This window comes from Schistocerca americana, chromosome 7 (genome assembly GCF_021461395.2).
Source record: "Schistocerca americana isolate TAMUIC-IGC-003095 chromosome 7, iqSchAmer2.1, whole genome shotgun sequence".
Taxonomy (NCBI): Eukaryota; Metazoa; Arthropoda; class Insecta; order Orthoptera; family Acrididae; genus Schistocerca; species Schistocerca americana.
In genome coordinates, this window is record NC_060125.1 from 393,425,908 (window position 1) to 393,453,047 (window position 27,140).

General features: G+C 38.6%; 1 protein-coding gene across 1 annotated transcript in view; it reads left to right on the forward strand.

The window, feature by feature from the left end:
• Positions 1 to 27,140, forward strand: part of LOC124621816 (probable E3 ubiquitin-protein ligase HERC1) — a 766,600-nt gene that overhangs the window by 84,668 nt on the left and 654,792 nt on the right. The window contains exons 8-10 of the mRNA XM_047147255.1: positions 2,368 to 2,639; positions 12,169 to 12,488; positions 16,218 to 16,352. Coding sequence (XP_047003211.1) covers positions 2,368 to 2,639; positions 12,169 to 12,488; positions 16,218 to 16,352 — 727 coding nt within the window. The remainder of the gene's footprint in view (positions 1 to 2,367; positions 2,640 to 12,168; positions 12,489 to 16,217; positions 16,353 to 27,140) is intronic.

A 27,140-nucleotide genomic window follows, 5' to 3' on the forward strand; every position in this document is an offset into this window, starting at 1 on the left:
ACCATTTTCTCAGCAGAACTCCACACGATCCTGAAGGCACTAGAGCAGATGTGTCATGTTTGGGGCAAAAGGTTTCTCATTTGCTCCAATTCTCTTAGTGCCTTATACAATCGTTACAGAACCTGTACCCAGCTGAGGAGTTGGTCTGACTGATATATGACCAACTGTACTTGCTCCACTGACAGGGTAAGCAGGTGTCATTCTGCTGGGTGCCAGGTCATGTAGGGATATGGAGAAATGGAAAGAAGGCTGATCGGCCTGCCGAGGAGGTCTGCAGAGGACAGGATGGGGCACATTGTCTTATTCATTTGGAGGCTGTCGTTTCTGCCCTACACAGGAAGTGCATGCAGTTGTGGGATGAGGAATGGCTGGCAGTGACGGCCAATAAGCTGTGGTTGGTGAAGTCAACAACCTGGCTGTGGCGTTCTTCCTGCCAGTTTCTCAGGCAGGATGAAGTGACCCTCACGCCTCTTAGAACTGGGCACTGCCCTCTTACACACAGCTTTTTACTACAGTGAGAGGATCCCCTGTTTTGTGTGCTTGTGGTGTGCACATCTCTATCTGTCATATTTTAATGGAGTGCATTTTATATTGTGATGCAAGAGCAGAAGCAGATATTGTAGGGCATCTGCCCTCTATTTATTTTAGCTCCTTATACCACTTTCTTCCTGTGTCGTTAATGTTTTACTACTGACGGAATTCTTTGTTCTGTGGTTTTGTGTGGGTATGCACATAGTTTTCTGACTTTTGTTACCTGTGTTTTACTTGCTGTTTTATCTTTCTGTTCTGTATATTTTACTGACACTCATCTCAATCTGTTTTTGTGCAGGTGCTAAAGACCTTGCTGTTGTGCACCCTTACAAATGTGTCTTTGTCCATGTCTAGTGGCTAAGGCTGCGTGAGGGTGGGTTTTGTCATGCAGCATGTACATTCCTCTTGTCAGCATTCCCCTCATTTTGTTTTGAATGCTCCTTTTGAGTTTATTTAGGGTCTCACAAAATCATTGATCCCTTTCAGTCCTAAACACTGAGGCCATGATTTTTTTGCCCTTCATTATGGTTTTCAATTTTTTGGCAGATGGGAATTAGTGTGATGCCACTGTGCTAGCTATCTTTTTGTCTTGAGAATGTAATTAGCCACCCACATTTCATCTCCTGTCACAGTGGAGTTCAGGAAATTCTCACCTTCCAGTTCAAGTCACTCAAGAAAGTTACAGGTGCAATTGACCCAATTTTTCTTGCGCTGCTCAGTCAGCCGTTTTGGGACCCATCTTGTGCACAATTTCTGGCATTCCAGTGTTTGTATGAGTGTCTTGTACAAGTGATTTCTGGAAAGTTGTACTAACATCTTAGAAGTTTCATCCACTGTCAATCAGCAGTCTTCAAGAACAGTTTCCTTGATTTTTGCACCAACTCATCAATCAAAATTGAATCTCTACCACTTCTCTGTTCGTTATGAAAAGTTTTTCTGTTTCCACTAAACGCCCTACACCACTTGAAACATCCTCATCCTGTTCATAACTCCTTCACTGTAAACCATTTTGATTTGCAAAAAATTGGTAGTTGTCATTTGTTTTGCGAGTAGGAAGCAGATCACAGCACGTGGCTCACACTTGGCAGGATTTCTTACCGACCTCTTTCACACAACCGGTCACAGCAATGTGAGTTTACATGCTATGATGTTCCTGCAATGCACAGCCTAGTCAGGAGATCCCCTCCCCTCTACTAATCAATGTTGCCAATCCTCAAAAAACTGCAGCCTGTTATAGTCACAGTACATTTACTTTCTGAACCGCCTCATATGAATAGGATGGAAAAAAATAATAAACAATTTTGAATTTTTTGAAGTGACTGAGCTATTTAGTGGTAATAAAATTCAGACAAATATTATAAATAATCACTGAAGAGGTAACAGTACAAAAACAGATACAGAGCAGTCACAAACCATAGCTACGTGACATTGAAATATTATTTGGTGAAGGCATTGGGCTTTCAAGTACTGGAAAATAAGTGCAACACAATCAGTAACAAATAAACAATTGACACACATGCTCATACTGAAAAGCTGAGGTGATGTCAGTGTGACATCAGCAAACATTTGTGTTCATGTTGGCATTAGTTACAGTGCTTCAATCACAAAAAAATTTTGTACAGACATGTTTGAGTAGCCCAAACAATATTGGTGGGTGAGCACTCAAAAATATTGAACCTGTTTGTTCTGCCTCCTGTTGTAACAGGTTTGTGTATGTTCCACAGAGTTTGGTTCTCATAAATGGTTTTGTTTTGTTTCTTCAATTTCATAAGAATAAAACTGTATTTGCAAATAAATGTGAAATGTTATATCATATTTTGTCACGGTTGTTCACAGGTCATGGTGACTACAATGGTCGCAGTGTCCCTACCTTAGTGAGAGATCTGACTGGTGTTGGACAGGTGGCTTGTGGTAGTGCTCACACAATTGTGCTGTCAGCTGATGGGCGTACAGTGTGGTCCTTTGGTTCAGCAGAAAATGGAAAGTTGGGGCATGGTGACACACAGAAAGTGCCTCGTCCGCGTATCATTGAAGCACTGCAGGGAATGTGCATTCGCAAAGTTGCTGCTGGCAGCCAATTCTCTCTTGCATTGACAGCTAGTGGACAGGTCAGTCTTGAAATTGATGCTTTTTGAACTTTACTGTTGTGGAAATTAATACTACTGCACACTTTTACTAAAGAACCTATAGTCATTCTCTTGATTGACAGTTTTTAAAATTGTTCTTCCACAAATCCCGTACATGTGTTATGAATTTTTTTGATAATGAGCAAATACTTCAAAGTAAAATTTATGTAAATTGTGCTTGAAGACCAATATAAACAAAGCCTATTTTTTTTAAGGTGTACAGCATAAATATATTTTAGAGAATGCGTTTTAACTTTGCTGTACTGAATGTTGAAATAAGTATGTAACGCTCTACACAGCAAAGTTAACACACATTTTCTAAAAAAAAAAAAAACCGTAGCCAACATAATTTCAATGTATGACACCCATTTAGAATGTTGGATAAAATCCAGGTTGTACAAATTCCAGAAACAGCATTTGGGTGCATAACTCTAAGAGTTGATTTATGAAACTTCATGGAGCCACTGTTGATTTTGAAGAAGAAATCAGGACAGTATAGTGGAGATGGTACTAGCTGCCATCTTCAGAGTTTCACCAGGTACCTGTGTTATGAGTAATGATAAGTGCAACTGAGAAAAATGTTATAACTTTCTTATAATCCATTCACAGAGATGAATTAAATTCCACCCTCGCTACCATGTAAGATATTTTTGAGGTCTAGTAACTATATCTCTCTCTATCAAGTTACCTTCCATTAGGGGTGTGGATGCACTCAATAACTGTGATATGACTTTCAAAGTGATGGAACACAGGAATTAGTCATCCTTTCCTTTCAGGTTTTATTAAAGCAAATCTACATTTCGGCTAGTGCCTAGCCACTATCAGTGCTAAAAAATACATGAAGTACATAGTCAGGTGGGAGTATAAAAAGTTACAACTCGTGGCATAACCTATATTGCTTATACGTTAGATTACTCACCACTATTTCGTAGTTTCAATACATGTCCTAGTGCGTTAGTCCCCTTTTGTTTGGACTTCTGTCGAGGTTCTTTCAAGACTACTGTATAATGAAGGTAGGCTTTGTGGAGAACACCTTGGTTGGCTGTATGGCACGTTCTCCATATGAACTACATAATATGTAACACCCATAGAAAAGCAGTTATGGTCTCTGCTAAAAAGCTTCAAATTTTCATTGGAATAACACAAAATACAATACAAGTAAAATTATTTACATTGCTTTCTGACTTACTGCCATCATTAACAGTAAACATAGAAGATGTAAAAAATGCCAGGTTCACTCCTTGTGAGCCAGGTTCACTCCTAGTGAGCCAATTGGTTTTATATTCTTTAAAACACATTGGAAACAGCAGATTGGCAAAAAAATTAAAAATATATACAAAAGACAAGGATGCACATGCTGTATGCTGTGACTGTTAGAACTGATTTGATTTAAATATTTTTCACTAATCTGTTGTACCAATTTTCTCTTTATTTAATCATCTGAATGAGGTATGTGGTTCCTCTTACTTACTGAATACTTCATAGATGGCGTAAAATGTCAACAAGATGGGTAGTTCGTGTGATCTGCCATTTCATTACGGATCTAAAGAACACTAATCTTTGTGCCACTTCAAATAGATTTTAGTTAAAAATATATTAATACCAACACAATGAATTGCTGTTGTTAATAACGAATCAAACACTGGGAAATCCAGAATGGAATGTAACAATATTATGAAAAGGGAAGTTGCTACTCACCATGTAGTGGAGATGATGAATTGCAGGTAGGCACAGCAAAAAGACTCACAAATAAAGATTTGGTCAGTAAGGCCTTCATAAAACAGATCTCACACACACACACACACACACACACAAACAAACCTACACAGATGCAACTCTGACACACAAATGCAGTCTCAAGCAAATAAAACCACACTGTGAGCAGCAGCACCAGTGCATGATGGGAGTGGCTACTGGGTGAGGGTAAGGAGGAGGCTGGGGTGAGGAGGGGAAAGGATAGTAGGGTAGGGGTGGCGGACAGTGAAGTGGTGCAAGTTAGATGGTGAGCAGGGGAGAGGTGGGAGGAGGGTAGTGGAAAAGAAGAGAAGTAAAAAGACTTGATGTGATGACTGAATAAGAGTTGTATATTGCTGGAATGGGAAAAAGGAAGGGTGTGTGTGGGTGAGGACAGTGACTAACAAAGGTTGAGGCCTAGAGGGTTACAGGAATGTAGGATGTATTGCAAGGAATTCAGAAAAGCTGGTGTTGGTGGGAAGGATCCATATGGCACGGGCTGTGAAGCAGTCATCGAAATGAAGGATGTCATGTTTGACAGCATGCTCAGTAGCAGGGTGGTCAACTTGTTTCTTGGCCACAGTTTTTCGGTGGTCATTCATGCGGACAGACAGCTTGTTGGCTGTCATGCCTGCATAGAATGTAGCACATTGGTTGCAGCACAGCTTGTAGATCACATGACTGGTTTCAGGTGGACCTGACTTTGATGGGATAGGTGATGTTTGTGACCAGACTGGAGTAGGTGTTGCTGGGAGGATGTATGGGACACGCATGCATCTAGGTCTGTTACTGGGGTATGAGCCATGAGGTAAGAGGTTGGGAGAAGGAGTTGTGTAGGGATGGATGAGTATATTGTGTTGGTTCAGTGGACGGCAGAATACCACTGTGGGAGGGGTGGGAAGGATAGTAGGCATGGCGTATCTCATCTCAGGGCACAAGGAGAGGTAGTTAAAACCTTGGTGGAAAATGTAATTCAGTTGCTCCTGTTCTGAGTGGTACTGAGTTACAAGGGGAATGCTCGTCTGTGGCCGGACAGTGGAAATTTGGGAGGTGGTGGGAGATTGGAAAGATAAGGCACAGGAGATTCGTTTTTGTACAAGGTTAGGAGGATAATTAGGAACACAATGGATAACGTGGTGCATAAAGTAAAACAAAGACATCATTATAAGATTGTGAGGTTGGAAAATAAGGCAACAGTGATTACTGATGGTTGTGTATCAAGTTTGACTTCTTCTCAAGAGTGCTGAATTTGATTAACTTTCTTTTTTTTTTTTTTTTTTTTTTTTTTTATCAGAGGTAAATGGAAATGCTTTGTAAGGGTATGAAGCATAAAGTATACAGGAAAATGGTTTGCAGGGCCATAAAAGACACAGTAGTCCATGCTAAGTATGCTGTTGATTCACTGAAAGTGCCAAAACTCGGTCAGAATAAGAGACCAATAAACCTGTCCCCAATTCTATAAAGGACAAGAGGGTTATTGAAAGTATTAATTATATGCTTTCTAAAGTTGATGCCGTAGTAACTAGGGCAGACAAAAGGGGGAACTATTGTGACTGTTGCAAAAGATATCTATGTTGCTAAAACTCTAAAATTATATGAAGGTAATAATATTAAGAAAATCGATAATGGTGTAATGTCCGAAGCTCAGTAGAAATTGCTTATTCATTTAAAAACCTGCAGTGAGATAATATCACCAAAGGAGCTATGAAGGCTAAAAGTGATGAACCCCCGGCACCCACACTTAGGGCACAAATAAAGGTGCACAGAGACGGCTATCCGATATGTCCTGTGTTGGATGGTAGGAGCAGTCCTTTCTATAAAGTAGCTGGAAAATGCCTGCGCTTTCTTAAAACCCACTATAAATTCCACAACCAATTATGTATTAAAAATAGTTTCAAACTTATCAATAAAATTAGAAATACACTAATAACTGATGAAATCAAATTTGTTTCTCTGGATATCATCAACTTATACAGAAATATATCTATTGCCAATCTGTGCAGGTAATTCAGCATAATTTAATGGGACAAAACAAGCTTTCTAATATGGAAGTATAAGAATTCATGCGGCTATTTACCATTATTTTGAAATTTAATTACTTTAAATTTAATGTCTTAGTATGGGGGGCTCAATAAGTGGAAAATTTGCTGATATATAAATTAATTACTTAGAAAGCAGATTCTTTTCTGAAAATCTATCATGGGCACACAAAATTTACACTACTTTAGGTATGTACACTACCCTCCATAAGTTTGGAAACACCTAGTAATTATAGACAATGGAATGGGAATACTGTATAAAAATGCATTTTGTTGTTTTCCAAATGTTTATTAAGCTCAAATAATGCACAGGAAGATGCAACAATTAAATTTTCGATTCCTCAAAATAGCCACCCTTTGCTTTCATTACTTCCATGCTCACCCTTGGCATGCACTGCGTCAGTTTTGCCAAGGTTTCAGTTGGAATTAATCTCCATTCTTGCTGCAGGACCTTCCACAATTGTGACCCACTCATGATTTCCGATTTTCGGATCCTCCTGTCCAATTCATCCCATAGCAGCTCGATTGGGCTACAATCAGGGGACTGGGGTGGCCACTCCATGTTTTTCAATATTTTACAAACCTCTACAGACTTCACATAGTTTTGACACAGTCGTATATTTCGGGTCATTGTCTTGCTGCAAGACAAACCCTTTCATAATCAGATGCAAACCAGATGTCTTAGCATGTCTCTGGAGAATGGCATGACAATCCTTTTGGTTCATTTTTCCATCTGTTTTTACCAAATCTCTGACTTTATTCCCTCCAAAGGATCCCCATACCATCACAGAACCCCCTCCATGCTTTACAGTTGAAATTATACAATGAGGATTCAAGCTTTTATGGGGGTAAACGGAGTACAAATTGACGACATTTACTTCAAAATATTTCAAACTTGGATTCATCGGTGAATAAGACTCTTTCCCAATCCTCTGCTGTTCAATGTTGGTGTGTCTTAGCCCACTTAAGCCTTTTCTTCTTGTTAACAGGGCGCAACATTGGTTTCCTTGTTGCTACATAACCTTGGAGGCATCGTCTCACTGTTGACTCACTCACCGGTGTATCCCTCATTGCATTCAGTTCAGCAGTCAATTCACTGACAGTTTTTAATCTGTTACATTTACCGTCCACTACCAAATACTTTTCCTGGCATTCTGATATTTTCCTGGGTGCTCCTGAGCAAGGACGATCTCCATGGGAGCCTGTTTCTCAATGCAGGTGTATGGTTTTGACAACTCCGCTGATGGAAATCACCAGTTTCTTTGCTGTTTGTTGGACACTATTGCCTTCTTGTTTCAAAGTGATTATCATTACCCGTGATTCATAAGGAATCTGGCACTTTGGGGCCATGTTCAATTACTTTTGTGGCGTGCTATACCTTTATGCAAATGCAACTACAAGTGAACAGAAATGTAAACATCGTACCTCTACATAGACATGCAGTCTACTTGCACAACCTGGCATGTTTAGTAGAACTGCTTTGGCAGGTAACATTGGTTTACATCAATCGTAGCAATACTACTAGGTTCCAATATGTATGTATATGTACAATAATTAAGTGTACAATACTGTACGTGTAATTATTAACCGTTATTTGAGCTTGCTATTCCATATTTTAATCAATAACTCACATAGATCACCTCCATATTGCTCCATTGTAATATGGGGTTTCCAAACTCATGGTGGGCAGTGTAGATGATACACTACTGTCAATAAAGGGTAAATGTGATGTCATCAACTCTATAGTATCCATTTCTAATAGCTTGCATCAAACGATTAAATTTACATGTGAGATTGAAACAAGTAGATCTGGTACTTTTACAGATCTATCAATTCAGAATGAAAATGGCAGGCACACATTTGGTATCTTTCGCAAAGTAGCTTGTAACGACAGTATTGTGGATTTTACGTCAAAGCACCCAGTTCAACATAAGAAGGAATTTTTCAAGTTTGCTATCTATCGGGTGTTCAAAATTCCGTTGTCAAAAGACGAACGTGATGATAAAATGGCAATAATCAGGCACATTGCAAAAGTGAATAACCATCCACATGAATCTGTAGATAGGACATATATGAACATAGTTAATAAATACAAAAATAATATGACCCCTTACAATAATATGGTCTCTAAAGAAAATACTAAGCATGTTAGGTTATGTTACTATGGAAAAATGAGTACAAGGAATGCAACTGTCTTCACTTAGGATGTTATTACAACATACTTTAGATGCAAAGAATCTGTTTCATGCTTCTGGAGTTTATAAAATTGTTTGCTGGACAGTGGAGCCTATTACGGTGGCTAAACGGGAAGGAGGCTGGATATGAGGCTTGGAGAACACATCACATTGGACAAAGATGCCATAGAGAAATCAAGAACGGCTCCTTACCTACTTACAACAAAACATAAGTTGCCGACTTTGGCATCTAATGTGAAGTTGCTGCATAAGGGTGAGAAGGACAGGTCCTTCGACCTCATAAAATAGCTACAGATCTTCTGCCATCACAAAATGTTAGTTGCAACCTGAGATTAATGATCAGATCATTGTGAAGAGTGCGCAATTTTGGGAATTGTTTGAGGGCTGCTTACTGGTAGGCAGTGAAGTATGTGACCCAGGGAGTACAAAATACCTCCTGCTGTCTTGCCAATCTGTTGCATTCATTAACATATTGCTGTATGAGTATGATTGTTATAACATTGAACCTACAGAACTTTTTCCATGTTACATTAGTTTAGATGCATGTACCTTGTTAATAACACAAATTCAGCACACTTGTTTTATTGTACATATAATTAAAATCGATTTGAAGTGGAACAGAGATTAGTACTCTCTACATCTGTAATGAAATGGCGAGTCATACCAACTATCCATCTTGCTGACATTTTGTGAATCTGTGATATATTCAGTGAATAAGAGAAACCAATATACCTCATTGTGACAATTAAATAAAGAGAAAAATAGTACAAAAGTTAAAAAACATTGTTTTTTGTAAATGTTTTTAAAATTATTTTTACCAATCTGATGTTTCCTAAGTGTTTTAAAGAATAACAAAACAACTGGCTCACGAGGAGTGAAACTGGAATTCTTTTATATCTTCTGTGTTCACTGTTCAATGTGGCAGCAAGTCAGAAGGCAATGTAAATAACTTTACTTGTATTTTATTTTTTGTTATTCCTATGCAAATTTGAAGTTTTTTTAAATAGAGACCATACCTGCTTTTCTATGAGTGTTGTGCATTGTGTAGTTCATATAGGGGGGCCATACAGCCAACTGATGTCTTCTCCGCAAAGCCTACCCTCATTATACAGTAGTCTTGAATGAACTGTGACAGAAGTCCAAACAGCAGGTGGCTGAAGTACTAGGACATGTACTGAAACTATGAAATAGTGGTATGTAATCTAATGTATAAGCGATATAGGTTACGCCACGAGTTGTAACTTTTCTTACTACCACCTGACTAAGTATTTCTTGTATTTTTTAACTCTCATAATGGCTAGGCACTAGCCAAAATCTAAATTGCTTTAATAAAACCTGAAAGGAAAGGACAACTGATTGCTGTGCTCCATCATTTTGGAACTATATCTGAGTCACTTATAATGCCAACGCTAACACGTCAGTTGACTGACAGTATAGGCCTCATCAAGCCAATAAAAGCAGTGCTGATGTAGGTGTATGGGTTATTTGAGAGTGTATGTGCTTGCATAGACTAGTAAAAAAACAGTTGGTTGTTCAGAAGCTAGTCCGATTTTTTGAACTCTTACAGATGTCTGTGCGCATATCTCATCAATCAGCTGTTGGCAAATGATTTCTGTTTTGAATTATCCACTATCACAATACTGATTTTCTCTTTGTGTGGTGTGATTTATTTCATCATTTTTTGTGCACTTTTTTTTTCTACATGTGCCTCATATGAATTCTCATTTATTTTACAATAGCTTATTTTTAATGTAGGAATTTCCCTTATTCCTTGTATTTTCCACTGAACTGAGCTGTCATTAGTCATGTATGCCAAAGCATAAATATAAAACCATGTTTATAACTTTGGATGTTATTGTAACATCATCTGCCCATGTATGATATTACCTCCATGTGCAGCCATACACTAACTTGAATATGACTTATTGACCTGATTTGGTAGCTTAATTTTCAGTAAATCTTTGTCATTACTTGCATGCCCCTACAATTAAATTTATTTTAGTTCGTGATAATGTAATTTACAGCAAAAATGTTTTTTTCTTCTGAAAGTTGTCCACCATGTAAATAGTTGGTTATTAGTTGAGGTAAGCATACGAAACTGGAAGTTGTATCATAAACTCCGTAAATCAAAATAGACATTTGTTTTAATGCTTGATAGAAGACAATGCTCAATACAACCATTTCAGTTTCATGATCACCAAAGACTTGTTTATTTGTGCTGTTTGGTGAGAGATCACTAGCCGTAACAATATACTGATGAGCTATAATTCAACTTGTAAAAACACTCCAATGACAAAAAAGGGACTTATTTTTGTGTCATAGATTCATAAAAGACGCTTAGCAGTACCTTCCCCTCTCACATGGCTTCATCCATATCCATCTTCGTACTGAAGTTCACAAAAATATTACTGTGAAACAATGGTAATTTTTAGTTCTTTGAATGAAGAAAACAGTTAATTGTGAGGGAACATTGACAGCAGGAGGAAGTGGTAGTATGATGGAGGACACGTTGGGTGTGCATTGTTGAATAGATACACATTTTGCAAGGCAGAGATGTTAATACATTCCAGATGTTGCCCGTAGAAATTATGGATGCATAGTGACCCTAACAGTCGGCACTTGAAGAATTTCTGAGCATGGCTTTCTTGATTGTTGCTTTATGGTACAATGTTTCTGAGCAGTGATAGCTTGGAGTTTGTCATTCACTCTTTCAGAGGTTCAGAGAACCGCTTCCAAAATGAATTATGCGACTTGAAAAACATATTAAACATGTGATCAGTTCCTGTACATTAATGTGCTTCTGTAGTTGTTCTGATCACAAAAGTTTGTAGTGGGGTGGGGAACAGTTGACTGATGAAGAAATTCTGGGGCTGCTTGAAGAATCCATTTCCAGAATTGACAGTGATGGTTTCGACATCAATGACAGAATTTCTGAAGCAGATGGTAATCTGCTTTTCTCCTTCATCGTATAAGCACAAGCCACACTAAGAAGTCAAAAAAGTTTCACTTATGGGGGATTGCAGCAGTCACTATGGCCCAACTGGCATGTGTTAAACCTGTTAAACCAAGGAACATCACTAAAGCTGTTAGAAATACTGCTACTGTACAATACCTGAGAATATTTTAGCAAGCTTTTACTAATTCTGTTTGTTTAGTTGACATTGCATCTTTCATATGCTTTCGCAATTAATGTAGCATTGCTGCTGTTGGTATTTTAAGTGTTTTTCTTCTCACTTAGAGTAACTTTTTTTTTTAATTCTAAGAGAAATTATATAAAAGAGGAGAAGCTTTCAGTAATCTGCTCAGCATGGACAAAAAATAATCTATCCCTTTAGGCAGTGGAAGGAAGAAAACATACTAGAGGAGAAAAATAAAATAAAACAAAAAGTATATAGTGAACAGTGACCTTAAAGACAGTCATAACTTCAGTAGTGTGACAAAGGAAGAAAATATTTACTCAAGAATAAGAACAGTGAAAATGCTGGAGGCAGAAAGTGAAAAATGAAAGAAAAATTGAAATTGAATATTTGTTCTTATTTGCAGATTTACACGTGGGGTTTTGGAACGTGTTTAGGTTGTCGATCAGGAGAGACCGTGACAGCCCTGCGACCACAGCTGGTTGAAGACCTTGCACAACTTCGTGTAGTGGATGTTGCAGCAGGTGATTCCCACGTGTTGGCACTCACACATGATTGTGAGGTTTATGCTTGGGGCAACAACAGTATGGGTCAGTGTGGACAAGGTCATACATCCTCACCACTTTCTCGACCAGGACGTGTTCTTGGACTTGACAATGTTCCTGTGCATCAGATTTCAGCTGGAACAAGCCACAGTGTGTTCTGGACAGCTTTACCTACAGACAGGTCTGTTAATTACTGATTTTTTTTGTAAGACACGAGAATGACAACAATGTATATTTCAATTTTATTCATGTAAATACAAAAAATTTGTAAAATCACGGTCAGAAACTTAGTTATTATCACAGAACTCTGATTTTTTATATTTTACTTACTGGTCTACTATGTAAAATAAATGAAAAAGAATTACTTACCTATAGCTGACTGATGTGTTGCACATAGAAATATGCAACAGAAAACAGCATTTACACTAGCTTTTGAGCTCTTGCTCTTTCTCTAGTAAAAGTACACACATTCACACGTGCAACCACATAGACACCCAAACACCGCACAGCTGTGGCATATTTTTTATCGTTATTAATTTGAAAGTGGTGTGTATGGAACAGAACAACCTGGCGTGAAGTACGGTATGCTTATTGACAGAAGGAATCTACAGACACTATTTGAATATCCATGATTTCCGTAGTTAACTTTTAAGCATTTTCTGCTGTCATTCTTTTCATTATTGATTCAATTTCGTCTTCTTGAGCAATTGATCCAGCAACTGATCCACTTCCCCTTGTTTAATGACTTCACTTTAATGCAAATATCTTTTTGAGAAATAAGCTTTCCGTTTATATATGTTGTTGTTGTTGTTGTGGTCTTCAGTCCTGAGACTGGTTTGATGTAGCTCTCCATGCTACTCTATCCTGTGCAAGCTTCTTCATCTCCCAGTACCTACTGCAACCTACATCCTTCTGAATCTGCTTAGTGTATTCATCTCTTGGTCTCCCCCTACGATTTTTACCCTCCACGCTGCCCTCCAATACTAAATTGGTGATCCCTTGATGCCTCAGAACATGTCCTACCAACCGATCCCTTCTTCTGGTCAAGTTGTGCCACAAACTTCTTTTCTCCCCAATCCTATTAAATACCTCCTCATTAGTTATGTGATCTACCCATCTAATCTTCAGCATTCTTCTGTAGCACCACATTTCGAAAGCTCCTATTCTCTTCTTGTCCAAACTATTTATCGTCCATGTTTCACTTCCATACATGGCTACGCTCCATACAAATACTTTCAGAAATGACTTCCTGACACTTAAATCTATACTCGATGTTAACAAATTTCTCTTCTTCAGAAACGCTTTCCTTGCCATTGCCAGTCTACATCTTATATCCTCTCTACTTCGACCATCATCAGTTATTTTACTCCCCAAATAGCAAAACTCCTTTACTACTTTAAGTGTCTCATTTCCTAACCTAATTCCCTCAGCATCACCTGACTTAATTCGACTACATTCCATTATCCTCGTTTTGCTTTTGTTTATATATGTATGACTACATAATGCATTGTTCTTATTTTCACCGTTCTGAATCCCATTTTGTACGTCACTCACTGTAGACACTAAGATTTACATGTTACCACATAATCATCAGTTTGTTAAGTTAGCCAATTTATTTCATTTATTCCTTTTTGTCAACTCATTGCCGTCTTGTTTCCTTCTCTCTATAAGCTGTGTAGATTGTGACCACTCAACTTTTCTAAGGGTGTCTTCATAGTATTGTTGTCCTTGTGGGTATTACGAGTCATAGATCAGTAATAACACACTTTTGCAGTTGAATGTTATTTAAACACTGAACAAGGAGAATACAGTGTGGCTGTCCGAACATAGAACACAGAGGGAGCTAGATAGAAGTAGAGCCAAAGATCATCGGGTCCAAAGACATGACACTTCACCCCAGAGGCGCCACAGAGCCACACCCCCACACCCCTCCGGCAGTGCAGAGCACGGCGGGGAGAAGCCAGTTCACTTCAACACAAAATCATGGTGCTAGCGTGGCAGATGACGACGGCATCCAGTGTACGAAGTGGACGCCTCGGAAGCTGCGCAGACAGGGTCATGTGCGTTGGGCTGCTGTGTGGGCAGTGGAGAGTCATTCAAGGTCACGTGAGTGGGCAAGGTGTCGGTGATGGCAGGCTGGCTGGTGCGTTGTAACGTGGCTCGGAGAGAGACCATGCAGGTTTTAATTGCTTAACTGAAACTGTATTCGGTCGTCCATTGAGTAGTATCACGATAGTATTCACTCCATGGCGTAAGACACGTTGCAGAATGGAAGAAGGAGGTTGCAGGGCCGTACGTATGAAGTTGTCTCATAGCATGATGAATTTGCACAATGCCAGGTCTTTGTGTACAAGCATTGGCGGCATGGAATGAGTGCAAGGCAGGGGTGGGTGAAGTTGGGCGACGTGTGCACGCACTCATTCTACAAGGGCAGGAAGGTCGATGGCGTCGGTCGGTGGTGTGTCCTTGACAAATTCAGCTGGCAGGGCAAGTGGTTCTCCATATAAGACCTATGCCAGCGAAGCATTCAGCTCCTCCTTGTGGGCGGAGTGGATGCCGAGTAAGACCCAAGGAAGTGCCTCAGTGGATGATCCACCAATGCGAACCAAGTCCTTAGGTGTAATGACGCGAGGCATGTAAGAATGTGCAACTTCGTGTGCACGAACATTCGAATTAAAGTTCTCGAATGTCATCGGCTCATCAGACCAAACTGAAGGTGACTGCTTAGCTGAGGGATGAAACACAACGTCCTTCACACGATTATTGTTTACAATGTCACTAAGTGGCGTGCACTGTCCGTGTAACAGCCATTGCTGCATAGTAGCATTTGATGGTGGCCATGTTGGGCCGGTTATGGTTAAGTGGCCACCGGTATGACTGGGGCCAGGTAATTGTTCTGTTTTAACCAAACGTACATTAGGAACACTAGTAAAAATGCGAGCACAGTTAATAGGGTGCAAGGCACTGGCACAAAATGACATTGGTAGATCCATTGGTCCAAAGACTCTGTGGACCTGTACATGAAGTCTGTTAGTGAAGAAAAGAAGCACAAAATAATTCCTAAACACATGATGATGATGTTGGGGGTCACCACTGTGGATATTACGAGTCATAGATCGCTAATAACGCACTTTTGCAGTTGAATGAATAGTTGCGTAAACACTGAACAAGGCAAATACAATATGACTGTCCGAACATAGTGTGCAGAGGGAGTTAGTTAGAAGTAGTCAAAGATCATCGGGTCCAAAGACATGACGCTTCACGCCAGAGGCACGACATCCCCACCACTTTTAGACAATGGGATACTAATCTTGATGGAAAAATTTCACTGCAGAATGTTCATTAAAACAGAAGGAGAAGGTTAGTGGCATATTGGTAGCTGCATGTCAGTTTAAGCATTTTATTTATTGCTAGAGTACAACTGTATGTATCCAATTTGAGTTCTAGTTTCAAAAACCATTTTAACCTGCTGAAAATATTTAATAGAAGGACCTCTTAAATTATATGTTGAAAAATTCAGTCCACTGACAACATTAACGTAGAAAATGAGCAGAGTTTCTGCCTCTCCTTTATCACAGTAGTGTTAGTTCTGCAGGATTAGCAGGGGAAACTCTGTATCTATTGCAGTGGAAATAGACAGGCATATTGAGTTGTTTTGTGAGGTGTGCCAAGATGGAGCAATTTGAGGAGTTCTACCCATGATTCAGACCATAGAACTGGGCAGCATAACCAAAATGTTTTAACAGTTTTCTGTTTCCATCCACAGAGATGTTAATTTGCTTCTAGAATTCAGTATATCTAATGGAATGTTTTTCAAATTGCAGTAGCTTTTTTTAATTTTTTAAAAGTGTTGTTATCTTCTGTTATGCATCTTTTTGACATGCTGATTGAGGAAACTTATATTTTCCAGGCAAGTCATTTCATGGCATCGCCCATTTTGTGTTGACCTTCAGGAAGAAACTTTTGCACTTATTCACCATTTTCTGGAAAAGTATGCTACCGTGTTTGATGAGAAAGACATGCTTAAACCATTTCCAACTCCTGAGTAAGTAATATTTCCCAGGTTGATACTGATTTCTATGTGTAAATTTCTGCTTTAGTTCATAGTTTGTTATAATTAGCTTCATTAAATATGTTGAAGAGGCTTTTCTGGCCACCACTGAGGGAACAGAGTGCAGGGAACTTGCATAATACTAGGTACGGAAAGCTGATTAAAATCAGAAATTGATAGCAGTGATGCTTAAAAGGTAAATCTAAGTGTAAGTCAAAAGGATGGAAATAGTAAATTTGCCACAATACATGTGAGATTCATCATATCTCCTCAGAGAGAAATTCAGCTGCTTGTGAGATTATATGGAAGGGAATCATATCAATAGTGTGCGCATACTTATAATTGGATGTTTATACCAACATTCAGACTGACTCCTAGATGTAACCAGAAACCTTAGAGGAAACTTCAGTTTGCTAGTACATATGTCGCCCAATCATACAGCCATCATTGGAGGAGATTTTAATTATCCAACAAACAATTGAGATATCGACAGATTCGTAAGTGGTGGATGTGACAAAACACTCTACAGAACGATACTAAATGACTTATCTGAAAACTGTTTAGAATATATAGATTGGAAGCCCACTCATGGCTCCTTTAATCATAAGGATTGTTCTAACACAGCTACGAGATTTCACTGCTGTTATCTTTTATTAATACATACACTGGCTCTTTTTCACAATACAGTTATCACTTGTATTCCACATCCCTGAAGGTTCCTCTGTGGAGAAGTTTTTATGGGAGCCAAACTGAGTGTTGTGGAAAGGTTGTTGACAGAAAGGTGTTCCAATATTATTTTGTAAACTAGCTTTTCAGACAATTCTCTGAACATTGTAGGAGAGTCATGAGTGTGTAATTGGAAGTTCATTGCTTATCTCCACTTTTATGACTGAGTGTACATTTCAATCTTTCAGGAAATACTCCTTGGCCTATTGACTGATAACAAGAGCTGTGGGCTTGTAGATTGTAGAGACCACTATCACTTTTCAATTCCTGTTCAGTTACTGTTTAATGAAGAAAGAACAAATGTTCATGATAAGGAAACTCATGGCCACAGTTTTTTGGGACTGAAAAGGTATTCTTCTGTTAGACTTTTTGCCAAGAGGAATGACAATAAATGCTGAGAGGCACTGTGAAACATTATTAAAGCTTAGGCATGCTATTCAAATTTGCCAGCGGGGGCTGCTCTTCAGCAGTGTCGATCTGCTTCACAACAATGCTTGGCCTCACGTTATGGCAAGAACAAAGACACGACAGGACAAGTTTCATTGGGAATTACTGGATCATTCACTGTACAGCTATGACTTAGCACCATCAGACTTCCACCAGTTTCCAAACTGAAGGGATTTCTTGGTGAAAGTGCTTGGAAAATGATGACATGTTGAAAGAAACTGTTGCTAACTGGTTAAATGGTCAGGTGGCAGAGTTCTCTAATGCTGGGACCCAAAAGCTGCTGCCATGACAGGACAAATGTTCAAATGTTCATGGCTACTAGTTTCTTTTACTCCATTACAAATTGGTTCTTATTTTAAAAATGGCTCTTAAATATAGTGAACACAACAGCATCCTAAATTTCTTGGCCCCTTTGCTCTGCCAAAATATGAAGCAAATTGGTGAAGGACTTCCTGAGATTTGTGATAACCATGCTTTCCCTGTATATATTAAATAGTGTGTTGATCATAAACCCATGTAGTGTCATGTAAATATTAAATATGTAGTAGTAAACAAACTGTTGCAACTTAGCTTTCTGTTAATTTTATTACATCCATTTTTATCTCCTTCATGCACAAATAGCATGTACCAGTTTAAAGATAATTAATGATAAATTAAGTGACAGAATTCCATTTTGAGAGTTCTGTTACTGTTTTTCTTTTTTTCTTCACTTGTACAACAAATGCAATTGAAGGATATAGAACACCAGCATCTGACTGGTATGCTAGAGTTAATGAGTTCATGAGTTTTTGAAACAGATATTATTCTATCATGTAATGGAACTGTATTTCATTTTATTGCATTCAGATATGTGGCTTTATACTGGAGAAACAAGGGAATGAGGTGAAAGAAACCGAGTTTAATTTTATCCATATTTTGTAGCTTAAAACGTGACTGTATTCAAAACATTGTAGGTATGAATTAAATAACACCTTTCATGTTTCATTAACTACACAATGCAGTTCGGACCCTGCAGGTCCTGTGTCAGGTGTAATTTGTCTTAATATATGTTTTATTTCTCCTCCTGATTGGGGTGAAATGCACATTCCTGTCACGAAAAGGTTTAATGTTAGGTTATGAATTTTGTAAGTCGAATGCGGAAAATATGTGCAAAATAGTGGAAAATGAATAGTGTAAACTTACCACATCATCCAAGGAAAGCATTTTTGATGTTTTAGTACTGGCAAACAATTCTTTTCTCCGGCATTTTAGTACATGTCACTTCATTCAGGATGTACATTTGGACACACATGTTTATAAACACTTCTCAGATGTTTTTGTATTTTGTATATGACTTTATTCATAGTGCTAAAGATATAACTATTAAACAATTGACATATGCAAGAAATAACTTAGGAATAGGTCTTTTAAATTACTGAAATAACTATGGCTTGCAAAATCTGTTTGTTCATTTAACATACATTCTGGTTTTTTGATTTTGTGGAGGTATATCTGCAGTTGTTCTAACAGACTTAGGGTCTTACCATTGGCTTCGTTATGTAGTATTACCAAATTGTTTTCTAGACTGTTGATAACATGTTTCATTTCCAATATATGTTGTGCAATGACCGATTTTTCGAAATTCTTGAGCCTGAAAGCATTACATGTTCTTGAAAATGGGTGTTGAAGTTTCTGCCTGTTTTCCCTGCGTAGTAGGCAGGACAACTGGGGCATGGTACATTGTACACTCCGCTGTTGTTGTATGTTTGTGTATTTGATTTTACGTTATGGATGAGTAAGTTTCCTAACTTATTATTGGTTGAGAATGCAACTGTTACATTTGTTTTTCTGAAAAGTTTGGCAGTTTTTTGTGATATGGGCCCCAGGTATGGGATACTGGCAAATATTTTCTCTTCTTTCACAGTGTGCCCATTCGTTGTCTTGCTTTTCTGTATTTGTCTGCTTAAATTGTCAATTGTTTTGGTTGTGTAGCCATTGCTTATGGCAATGCTCTTTATTGAATCTATCTCATTCTTGACAGTGTTTTCTTCTAAATCGAGGGAGTGTACTCTGTGTAGCATGGACGTAAATGCAGCATGTTTCTGTATGGAGGGATGGCATGATGAGTTGTCCAGTGTTATGTCTGTGTATGTGCATTTTCTGTGTATGCTGAACTTGTGTTTTTGTTGGTGGTTGGTGATTTTAAGATCCAGGAAGTTTATGCTTTTGTTGTCCTCATGTAATATTGTGAATTTTATGTTTACACTGTTCATTTTCCACTATTTTGCACACATTTTCGACATTCAACTAACGAAATTCATAACCTAACATTAAACCTTTTCGTGACAGGAATGTGCATTTCACCTCATTCAGGAAAAGAAATAAAACATATATTAAGATAAATTACTACTGACGATGGGCCCACAGGGTCCAAAATGCATCATATAGTAAATAAAATATGAAAAAGTTGTGACTGAAGGCGTTGTTTCATTCATACCTCCAATGTAAAGAAACTGAGGCTTTCACAGTCCAAGTGGCAGATTATCAATCATCCAGATTTGGTAATATGGTACATAATCATAGGACAGCTAAAACACAGGCATTGCCCATATCACCTTTAACTGGATATGAAAAATTCCACCATAACCACAGAAGGAGACATTTCATAGAACATTCACTGAGTGATTTAAGAAGATGTATTTGGTCACACAAATCTGTTACACACAACCTGTAACTGTGTTCTGTGTAGTAATTAACATGATCATTCTGTCATCTTCGGGAAACATCTCTGTTTGCTACAATAATAAAAGGATACTGCTGGAACTGATATATCTACAGCTTTTAAAAGGGTTAGGGGAGGGGAGGTCCAACACTGCCCTTTAGAAAGGAAAACTAGACTTGCCCCTAACTTCATTCATGCCATAGAAAGGCTTTGCTGTTAACCCCAATAAAATCATTCTGTTGGAAATTAAAAATTCCATAAGTACTTTAAAATCCAAGTAAAGCTGCCGGCAAACACTAATCCAAGTAAAGCTGCTGGCAAACACTAATTAATTAAAGCACCTTTAAATGAAAGATATGTAATGTAGGTATTAAGGTACTTATTCACCACAAAAGTAACAAAACTAAAAGTATAGATAATTAATGATATGAACATAATAGAGGGAAACATTCCACATGGGAAAAAATATCTAAAAACAAAGATGATGTGACTTACCAAACGAAAGCATTGGTATGTTGATGGACACACTAACAAACACAAACACACACACAAAATGGTGTCTGTATATGTACGGATGGATATGTGTGTGTGTGTGTGCGCGAGTGTATACCTGTCCTTTCTTTCCCCCCTAAGGTAAGTCTTTCCGCTCCCGGGATTGGAATGACTCCTTACCATCTGCCTTAAAACCCACATCCTTTCGTCTTTCCCTCTCCTTCCCTCTTTCCTGATGAAGCAACCGTAGGCTGCGAAAGCTTGAATTTTGTGTGTGTGTGTGTGTGTGTGTGTGTGTGTGTGTGTGTGTATGTTTGTGTGTGTGTGTGTGTGTGTGTGTATGTTTGTGTGTGTGTGTGTGTGTATGTTTGTGTTTGTTAGTGTGTCTATCAACATATCAACGCTTTCGTTTGGTAAGTTACATCATCTTTGTTTTTAAGTATAGATAATTATATATTCTTCTTCTTCCTCCTCCTCCTCCCCCTCCTCCTCCTCCTCTTCTTTTTCTTCTTCTTCTTCTTCTTCTTCTTTTTCTATTTCTTCATCTGCTTCTTCTTCACTTCATGTATTAGGCAAATTGCCTTTTACAGTACTCCATATGTTGCATACTCTTCCGATATTTCTTCTTTAAGTACATTTGTAATTTACGGCCTTTACTGGGAATCTTTCTCATCCCATATGGTCTACATGTTCCTCCCATATTCCCGTACTTTCCTTTATTTTTTCATTTAGGTTGTATATATTCACAAATCTTTCCTATCATCATCATTTCTTTTACCATCTTCCCATGTACATTTTCCACTTTTCTTAGAAACCTCATTTTTTGAGCCCGTATTCTTATTTCTTGGTGTCTTGTCATCACTCGTGTTTCACTTTCTTAAGTAAGGGTTAGTACTGCTATGGTTTTATAAAGCTTCAGCTGGGTTTCTTTCCTGGCTTTGTTCTGCAGACTTTTAATGATCCTTCTACACTCCAGAAGTAAATTTACTGAATATTTGGTGCACATCATGGCTACATTCATAAGTGATGTCGCATCCTAGATACTTAAAATGTCTAACTTGTTCCAAGATTTTACTATGCAAGGCTATTTTAGATCTTACTGGTTGCATGCCCTGAAGTGTCATCACTTTCATTTTATCTACAGACAATGTTAGGTTGTAATCTGTGGCTATTTGCTGTAACTTATAGACACACATCCGAGGATCATCTTCGTTCTCTGCAATCAGAGCTGCATCACCTGCACATACAGTTACATTTAGTCTAGTGTCACAGTCTAAATGTACTCCTTTTTTACTCAAACCACAGAAACTCCAGATTGGAATAACAACAATGTTATAAACAGGGTAGATCTAGTCACAGTAAAGATGACACTCTGAGTTGCAGACAGGCACAAAGAAAAGACTATTACACATGTAGCTATCGGACAGAACCTTCCTCAGCAAAGAAAACATTCACACAGGCAAGTACACCTTACACACACTTGGCTGCCATCACCAACAGCTCCGACCACTTTTCTCCATTTTGCAGAGATGTCAATTATGACATCTATAAGAAGTGATTTGATCCAGTATTTGCTCCTCGGTAAACTTGTATCTGTAACCTGTCCAAGAAATTCCTCATTTATTATTGTGTAACCTGTAACAAATGTATATCCTCTTGCTCACCAGATAAATTTGTGTATCTCTTTCTTTGTAAAGAAACTATTGCTATTTTTTAAATGATTGAAGGCAGCAGGATCTTGAAGTATTTTGATGTTTTCACTACACACAGTTTCTCCAAACATGGCTACTACTTTTGTAATTGGTATTTCTAGTTCTGTTACTGAAATATTCCATGAGCAATATTTGATTTTTATTGTATCTGGTTCATATCATTTTTAATTGATTGTAAAAGACCGTGTACTCGTCAATTTTTCCTTTTTGTGGGTCATACGTTGCTATTATTCATAGGATTCCTCTTGGACCTTTAATTCCGTTTAGTACAGTATGTTCATTTACACATTCATAGTCCACTATTTTCACTTCCTATTTTCTATTGGTGTAGATGACAACACCTTTACTTCCTTATTGTTCCTGTTTTACTCCACTGTACATTATATAGTCATCTACATATTTAGTTCCAGATGATGTCTTCTTTGTTTCTGCAATTTCCAAAAACTCTATTTAATTTGTTTCAAATGTTTAGCTAATTCAACTTCCTTAAGAGCAGTTCCCTAACTTTCCAGGTGGCATTAAATCATTTTCTCTTGTTCGTATTTCTTTCCCACTTTGTATTATTGTCTCTCCATCTTGTTATGGAGGCTAAGTTAAGTACTACAAGTACATTTATTGTGTCCTTGAATGAGATACTGACCCATCAAAGGCGAGAATGTTGATGGGGTTGCCATCTGTGAGCTTTACCAGCCACAGCTCGAAAAACACCTAGATGAGTACGTTACAATATTCCCTCTGTACTTAATGTTATGGTTATACCACCATTGGCAGTATAACTATTACATACTGTATTATTAAATATATAATTAATTGTACAAGAAGCAGTCAAATGAAAATGAGACAGGTGGAAAAAAGTAAGAAAACTGTTTACTGTTTGAAATGTAATCACCATAACTGTTAATACATTTACCCCAGTGTGAGACAAGAAGGTCAATGCCTTCATGGAAAAGTGTTTGCAGTTGCCTACGGAACCATGATTGTACCCAAGTGTGCACCTCTTCATCTGAAGCAAATCGTGGGCCACAAATGTCTTTCTACAGAGCTCCAAAAATATGGAAATCAATGGGGAGAGACTGGGATTGTACAGAGGATGTGTGAGGGCTGTGAAACTTCTGCAATGTAGTGAAATCAGCCTTGGAAACATGTAGGTGGGCATTATCGTTCAACAGAATGATGCTGTCTATCAACATTCCTGGGAATTTTGACTTGGTGTTGATGTGGACACTTTGAAAAAATTGAAGTTCTCTTTACACTCCAAATTCTCTAGAATGTTGACAGATGGCACCATTCTTTTGTAAGATAATGCCTGCCCACATATTGTCAAGGTTGTTTAGACTAAGCCACAGAAGTTTCACTGGGAAGCTCTTACACATCCTCCACACAGTCCCGATCTCTCTCGATACAAATTCCACATTTTTGGAGCCCTGAAGAAGACATTCATGGCCGTCTATTTGCCTTGGATGAAGAGGTGACTTCCTGGGTACAATCATAGTTCCATAGGCAACTGCAAACATTTTTCCATGAAGGCTCAATTGTCTTGTCTCACAGTGGGATGAAACAGTTATGGCGATTACTTGTAATAAACTGTATACCTTCTGTTTCTGCATCCGTCTTATTTTCATTTGTCAGTCTCTTATATAATATAGTATTACAATATTAGTCTTTGTTTTGCAGTGCTTTGGCATTTAGCAGTAACTTTGGGTCATAAGTTAAACTAATTTAATAAATAACAACAATGACTTTTTAAATTAAAATATTGTATTAATCTTACCTGTTACTACTAACTTATTTATAATTTCTTTGGATCGTAGCTGCACCACCAGATGTTGATGAACACTGATTAGAGCAAGACCAGTTAGTGTTTCATCTCCTATTTTATTTCTAAAGTAAGTTTTTAGCCCCTTTAGAGTGGATAACCATCTTTCACAAATCACAGAGAACACTGTCAGTGTGGCTAAAAGGGTAAAAAAGTGTTCATCACACTAATTGATACCTTCCACTACAAAGGCAGGCTTATGCTCTACAGGTTTCAAGTGATTGTGCCACATCCCACATTCTCGCAGAAATATTATTCTTGCATTTTCACCCAGAAATAAATATTTCTGGGTCCCGTATTTATAAGGCTTTCTTTTCTCCTGGAGTTGTTGCAGGTTTCCTTGGATTGAAGGTGCTTCAATAGTTTCTTCATGTGGTTTGAAATGAACATTGAGTTCTGTAATTAAAAGTTCAGTAAAAGAATAGAATATTGTCATGTAGAAGATGGTGTAATTAGATGAATGATGAACACTAACTTCACTTAACGAAGGTTTATTCAGCACTTGCACATACAAGAGTGCAGAGCAAACTGCCTCTGGCCAGAACACATACAGTATATATACAGCTACAGAACATTCCAGTACAATGTTTCTTGACTTTTGTGGATACTTCTAGAATGTACTTGTACCGAATATAGAAATTAAAATTTTACAGTTCAGGTGAGTTTTGAACTCATGACCCTCCATGCAACAGTCTAGTATCATAACCACTACACCGCAGTGACTGTGCTACTCGGCTTCTTCTGTGACATTGCTCCCTCCTTAAGAGAACAGCGTCTCAGTGTTATGTCCTCCTAGTCCAGAACGAGTCATCGGTCCAGCGTACTCCTACTCCTTATGACTGATGTTCGCCCTGGTGGTGATCTTCTCAGAACTTCCTTTGTGCTACGCTCTTCATCATCTTTCCGCTTGTTGCCTGTCGCTGGGGCTTCGAATTTACCCTGGGTTGCAGGATCCTTATAGGGCTTCATTCGAAGGACGTGGACCATATCTCTGATCTTTCGCCGTCTGGTGTCGGGGTCAAAATCTTCAACTTCATAAGTAACATCAGCCAACTATTTTACAACCGTATAAGGTCCAAAGTAGCGTCTGAGGAGCTTCTCAGAGAGACCAACCTTCAGAGCAGGAATGAGCAGATGAGGTCACCAGTAGACAACAGGGCGGTGGCTCGTGTCATACCTTCGACGATTGTTTTTTTGAGCCTGCAGCGCCCGGAGTCAATCTAACTGCTGAGCTTCCTCAGCTCTGGTTAACACGTGGCCAATGTAGTCGTCGTCCACGTCGTCAATATGTAACGGAAACACAGTGTCCATCGTTGTAGTCGCCTCACGCCCATGCACCAGGAAAAATGGCGTAAATCCCATGGTGTCTTGTTTGGCGGTGTTGTAGGCAAACGTCACGAAAGGTAGCACCTCATCCCAGTTGCTCTGTTCAACATTGACGATCATTGATAGCATGTTGGCCAAGGTCTTATTAAGGCATTCAGTAAACCCATTAGTTTGTGGATGGTAGGCAGTCGTCATGTGATAAGTAATGTTGCACTAACGGTTTATCTCTTTCAAAATATTTGATTGAAAAACTTTTCCTCGATCCATAATTAATAACCTTGGGGCACCATGTCTTAATACAATGTCTTCCATGATGAATTTGTCTACCTCGGATGCTTCGGCTGTTTTCACGGTTTTTGTAATGGCATAGCATGTCACATAATCAGTGCAAACAATAATCCATCTATTGCTACTAGCAGACGTTGGAAATCATTTGAGGAAGTCAATCCCAACATGCTGGAAAGGCGTTTCAGCTAGTGGAATTGTTATGAGTCAGCCAGGTGGTTTCTGAGGAACTGCCTTTCTCTTCTGGCACTCTCGACAGTGTGACACATAGTGACGGACACTCCTAAATAAATCTCTTGCAGATCCTATCATATGTCTTAATAAATCCTAAATGTCTGGCCTCGGGTGTGTCATGGAATTTCTGTAGAACATCGAAGCGCATGTGTTTAGGAATTACTGGTAGGCCTAGCCACCTCTTTCCAAATGGATCAAAGTTTTTCTTGCACAGTAATCCATTAACTACCTTAAATTGTCCTTTCACATCCTCTGACCAATTTAAGGCGAGCATAATTTGAGATATCGTGGCATCCTCCTTCTGCTCAACAGAGAGATCCTGGAGTGCAGCGAGATACCTCGCTATCTTAATCAAAGTCTTGATGGTCTTGAACAGGGTTTCTTGAGAGACAGTCGGCATCTTGGTGTTTTCTTCCACTTTTGTACACTGTGATAATGTCATACTCTTGAAGATGTAATGCCCACCTACCGAGTCTTCCTGTTGGACCCTTAAGACTTGTCAACCAACAAAGTGAATGATGGTCTGTAACAACTGTGAATGGTCTTCCATAGAGATACTGTCAAATTTGCACATGGCCCGGATCACAGCAAGACATTCTCTTTCTGTAGCTGAGCAGTTTCTCTCGGCTTTTGTAAATGTCCTAGAAGCATAGCCTATAACTTTCTCTTTTCCATCCGAAGTTTGCACCAGAACAGCACCGATCCCGTACCCACTGGCATCTGTGTGTAGTTCTGTAGGTGTTCTCTCATCATACAGAGCAAGTACAGGGTCAGTCGCCAGAGCATTTCGCAGCACATCGAAAGAATCTTGTTGAGCATCACCCCAGATAAATTTAGCATCGGCTTTTAGCAACTCTTGGAATGGCTTGGCTTTGATACAAAAGTCTTTGCTAAAACAATGGTAATAAGAACATAATCTGAGGAAGGTTCTTACATCTCTAATACTTTTAAGAATAGGAAATTCCATTATAGATCTCACCTTTTCTGGGTCTGGCTGCACACCTTCGTTTGACACAAGGTGACCAAGTATTTTGATTTCTTTT